This window comes from Clupea harengus, chromosome 13 (assembly GCF_900700415.2).
Source record: "Clupea harengus chromosome 13, Ch_v2.0.2, whole genome shotgun sequence".
Classification (NCBI taxonomy): Eukaryota; Metazoa; Chordata; class Actinopteri; order Clupeiformes; family Clupeidae; genus Clupea; species Clupea harengus.
This window is the reverse complement of record NC_045164.1, coordinates 8,597,081-8,602,080: the sequence shown is the minus strand read 5'-3', so window position 1 is coordinate 8,602,080 and position 5,000 is coordinate 8,597,081. Positions and strand designations below refer to the sequence as shown.

General features: G+C 47.1%; 1 protein-coding gene across 3 annotated transcripts in view; it reads right to left on the bottom strand.

Annotated features, from left to right (window-relative positions):
- slka (STE20-like kinase a) overlaps window positions 1–5,000 on the bottom strand; it is a 31,111-nt gene that overhangs the window by 17,445 nt on the left and 8,666 nt on the right. For all 3 annotated transcript variants that reach the window (XM_012827290.3, XM_031578652.2, XM_031578653.2), the window contains exons 3-6: window positions 4,468–4,516; window positions 1,461–1,610; window positions 1,052–1,124; window positions 424–618 (exon numbers count right to left, since the gene is read on the bottom strand). In XM_012827290.3, coding sequence (XP_012682744.2) covers window positions 424–618; window positions 1,052–1,124; window positions 1,461–1,610; window positions 4,468–4,516 — 467 coding nt within the window. The remainder of the gene's footprint in view (window positions 1–423; window positions 619–1,051; window positions 1,125–1,460; window positions 1,611–4,467; window positions 4,517–5,000) is intronic.

The following is a 5,000-nucleotide window of genomic DNA, read 5'->3' as shown; positions in this document are numbered from 1 at the left end:
TATCAAGGTCTCATTTCAGAGAGTGTGTGTGTGTAGGTATGTGTGTGAGTTTTTTTGGGTGAGTGTTATATTTCCACCATGAGTGTCTGCATGCTTGTGCAAGTAAGTATTTGTATACTGGCTACATGTCACTTTATCAATATCTTGGGCGGGTGTGAAAAAATGAGGAAACCAAACAGCAAACAGCAAATTGCCGGTCAGCATGTTTTGACATGATGTTGAGATCTCAAGCCCCAATGCGGCTCCAAGCCCCAATGCGGCCCCCCCTCTTTGGATTCAGACTGTGGTCTGATCCTATGCTCCTTCATGTGGCCATCACTGCACTGGACAGAGGAGCTAGTTTTGCACTCATATGATCTAGACTATTTTTCTACTGTGGAAAGAAGGGGACAATAATATGTGTGTATGTGTGTGGACCCTCACCATCTAGATGGTTTCATAAGTCCGGGGGGTTCGGCCTTGACGATCTTCAGGAGCACCCTCATGGGGTTGAGCTCGTGGTTGGGGGGCTCGATCTCAGCCATCTCGATCAGAGTCACGCCCAGGGACCAGATGTCTGCCTTGTAGTCGTACGGCCGGTCCTTAGAGGTCTCACACATCACCACCTCAGGGGCCATCCTGAAGGACAGCAGGGGGGAGAAAAAGTACATGTGAGTGTGCTTGTATTTGTCTGTCTGTGTGAGTGTGTGTGTGTGTGTGTGTGTGTGTGTGTGTGTGTGTGTGTGTGTGTGTGTGTGTGTGTGTAGTCGTATCAGCGTTGTAAGTTAGTAATTATTCCCATTATCAATACAATGTCATTCACTAATATGAAAATAGTATTGTGAACTAATATCAACATTGTATCAATCAAGACTCTTTTGAACAGCAGTCATGCCACGCCAGCCCTAGCCACGCCCTAACTGAAACACTGACCATCAACAGACCATACTTCCAACAGATGTCATTCTCATATCAGCATTCGCCGATACCAATACCGCAACAGATAAAAGAGGAAGTCCCCCGGCCAGTGCCTGTAACCATAGCGACAATAACAATAATTGTCTTGACTCACCAGTACGGCGTCCCGATGAAAGAATCTCTCCGCTGAATGGTCTTTGTGTTCTTAGCAGACACACCAAAGTCAGCTGGAAAACAGAAAAGAAGAGAGAGAGAGAGAGAGAGAGAGAGAGAGAGAGAGAGAGAGAGAGAGAGAAAGAGAGGGAGATAAAGGCTGGGATAATAACTACACAGGATAATTCAATTGCTGTTGGGGGGAAGGATGACCTGATTAATGAAACTGTAAGCCAAAGGGGAGGCTTAGTTGCTGTATCAAACATAGAGGAAAACAAGAGAAGTGAGGAGAGGAGAGGAGAGGAAAGGAGGGAAGATGCAAGGATGTGAAGAGAAGAGGAGAGAAGAGGTGAAAAGAGGAGGGATGGAGAGACAGAAGAGGAAATGAGAGGAGAGAGGTGGACAGGTACCCAGCTTGATGTCTCCGCCCAGGGTGAAGAGGATGTTGCCAGCCTTCAGGTCGCGGTGGATGACCTTGTTATCATGGAGATACTGGAGCGCCTCTAGACTTTGCCTGCACACCACACGGATCTGAGGCTCTGTCAATGGCCTCTCCAGCTCTACACCCACACACACACACACACACACACACACACACCGAGAGAAAGGTGCAAGCAAAGCACACATAAACAAACGAACACCAGCACATAATACACAAAACACAAACATGAACAAAAGCATAATCATTAGCACACGCACACAGACACACACAGACACACACAGACACACCACACACACACACACACACACACACAGACACACACACACACACACAGAGGACCCAGTTCCATTGCTGTCACCTCTATCTGACACAATCAAGTAGTTTCTGTTTTCAGGGATGCGTGGGCATCTTCAGGTAGCCATAACATTTACATTCTCATCACGCAGCAATGAGCCATCATTGTTACATAACTCCCTTTTACCAAAACTGTTGCCATTGGTAACGGTGCAAACCCTCACGACCCATGTAGAGTTCTACTCAGGTTCTGATCCCTCTCTCTATTTCAGGTGCGACTAGGTGAATTTGAAGTGAAAGAGGACATACTCTAAAGCCAAACTGGACTACTATCGGCAGGAACCTAAATATGTTTGGGAGTGTTTGGACCCAGCGATCTGCAGATTCACAAACTCTCTCTGATGAATGTAAGTCACTGGATGAACGCACCACAACAAATCACTGGCTGACTGAAAACTTCAAAGCGCACGACTGAATAATAGAGGATCACATGGTTGGCTAACTGCGAAGTCAAAAGCACATAATTGGCTGTCTGTTTACACCAAAACACATGACTGACTGAATGAACGACTGTTCAACAGCAGGCAATTGATTGAAAATGTCCTTGACTGGCTCATTAACTACTCCAAAGCGCATGATTGGCTTGCTGATTGCCCTGAAGAACATGACAGGTCATGTGATGGGGCAGAATGAGAAACTACAGGAACCTCTCTGTCAACACTCCATCCATCAAGTAAGACACGATGGGGGTGCCTATGCATTAGCAGCCAGTGAGTATCTGGTTGGTGCCAGGGAAAGTTGGCTATCAGGTGAAAGTAAACACTCACTAGCAACGCTATGCTAATACGCAGCATGGGACATACGGGGCATTTCAGGACAGGGTGTCTTTTCTGCCAGGAGGTTTCCATGGCAAACAAGCAATTTGACTCCAATCTCTGACTGATCTTGATCGTCTCATAACTTCCTTGACTGATCTCTGCATAACTGATTCCTTTTTCTGATGATTTATCATGGAAAGGAAAAAAAAAATCAGCTCCACTAGCCTTTAAGGAATGTTGGCCGTCCATATACAGTATATCTGTTCAGAAATCTTTATAACGAGATAATTTGTTGCAAACTAGTCTGTGTGTTTGTGTGTGTGTCTGTTTGTGTGTGTGTGTCTGTGTGTGTGTGTGTGTCTGTGTGTGTGTGTGTGTGTGTCTGTGTGTGTGTGTGTGTGTGTGTGTGTGTGTGTCTGTCTGTGTGTGTGACTGATTGTGTGTGTCTGTGTGCATGCGTAGGTGTTCATGTGAGAGAACAGGGCACCCGTCAGCATTGGGACACCCGCAGCCACCTGCCAGTCATTCTGAGCCAATAACACCTCACACACACGGCCAATTTGATAGACCTAGGTGGGCAACCCAGCATAACCACACAAGAGTCATATAAAGACCAAAGCAATAGACCAATAGACACAGTCAATTACTAATACACTGTGCTGAGGTGTGCTGTGGTGTGGGCATCTCTCAGGTGTTCATATGTGTCCACATATGCTTCCATTGTGTGTGTGTGTGTGTCTTGGTCTGGTGCGCTGGCTTAGAGGTCTTTTAAAGACGAGGCAGCAAGAACCAGCAAGTCAGCAAGCTGTCTATCCATTGTCCTAATCAGAGTTTCGGGGAAATCCCTGTGTGTGTGTGTGTGTGTGTGTGTGTGTGTGTGTGTGTGTGTCTGTGTGTGTGTGTGTGTCTGTGTGTGTGTGTGTGTGTGAGAGAGACACAGCAGCCTGTGTCAGCATTCTGTCATCCAGGAGACGCTGAGAGTGAAAGAGGGTAGAGAGCTGACCATTCCTGTTTTTCCCTCTCTCTCTCTGTCTTTCTCTCTCTCTCACACACACACACACACACAGTTTAAATATTAAGTTTACAGCATTATCCAGTTCTGGACCAAAAAGAAAAGTTACAGTCCCAAAGTATATTTTCTCTCTTTCAGGATTCTTTCAGTATCCTTTCTTTCTCTCTCTCTGTTTCTCTCACACACAACCCCACATAAAATCCCTTCCAAAACACACAGCGTAAAGGGCTGAGTTGCTCAACACAACCAGTTTCTCAAAGAAACCTGAGCACTCATAACTGCCACTTTCAGAAACTCCAGGAGGAACTGAGAATGTCATAAACGTGTGTGTGGGTGTGTGTGTGTGTGTGTGCGCACACGTGCACATTTGTGTTTCACAATAATAAGTTCTGCCGATGTGAGATAGAAGACGAAAAGTACAAACGACGATGATTGTGTCTTTCATGAATACTGGAGACTTAGGAGAGGAAGAACAAAGTATGCTCGTCTCTCTTTGTGTGTGTGTGTGTGTGTGTGTGTGTGTGTGTGTGTGTGTGTGTGTGTGTGTGTGTGTGTGTGTGTGTGTGTGTGTGTAAATGCATTTGCAGCACGCATCTGTGTGTGTGTGTGTTTCATTATTGCGTTCTGGGGACATTCAGAAAACAGAGCCAGGAGAAGAGTGCTGTGAGAGAGGCCTCCGGGTGCTCTGCTCCTCTGGCTCCCTGCTGCAGACTCATGCCAGAGCTGCTCCAGTCAGCCTCCGTCAGCCTCCGTCCGCTCCATGATTCACGTCACCCTTTTCAGTTCCTGCTGTTGGGGCGCGCCGAGAGAAAAACACTCACTTTCTGTTTCAGAGACACAGTAGAACTCACCCAGCATCACGGCGTCCACTGCTCCTCCCCCACAGAACTCAATCAGGATCTAAACAACCAGAGAAAGAGGGAGAGAGAGAGAGAGGGAGAGAGAGGGGGAGAGCGAGAGAGGGAGAGAGAGAGGGGGGGGGAGATAGAGGGAGAACGAGAGAGAGAGAGAGAGAGTAAGGGAAAGAGAGGGCATTGAAGGACAGAGAAAAAGGGGGAGAAATGGTGCAAAGAAAAGGGGGAGGCAGAGAGAGTAGGGATGGAAAGAGAGAGAGAAAAGGAAAGGAGAATAAAACATCATGAGTAAGTGTTCCATTCTGTAAGCAGCTGGCCATCAGCAGTGCAGAGGGAGGGGCTCAACAGTGTGTCCAGCAGTCGGGGCAGAAACTCCGCCAAGCAGGAGGGCCACGAAGGAAAACATTCAGCAGGTCCAGCCTGTGTTTGTTTGTGTGTGCTTGTTGAGTTTACCCATCACAATGGCCTGTGTGTGTGTGTGTGTGTGTGTGTGTGTGTGTGTGTGTGTGTGTGTGTGTGTGTGTGTATGT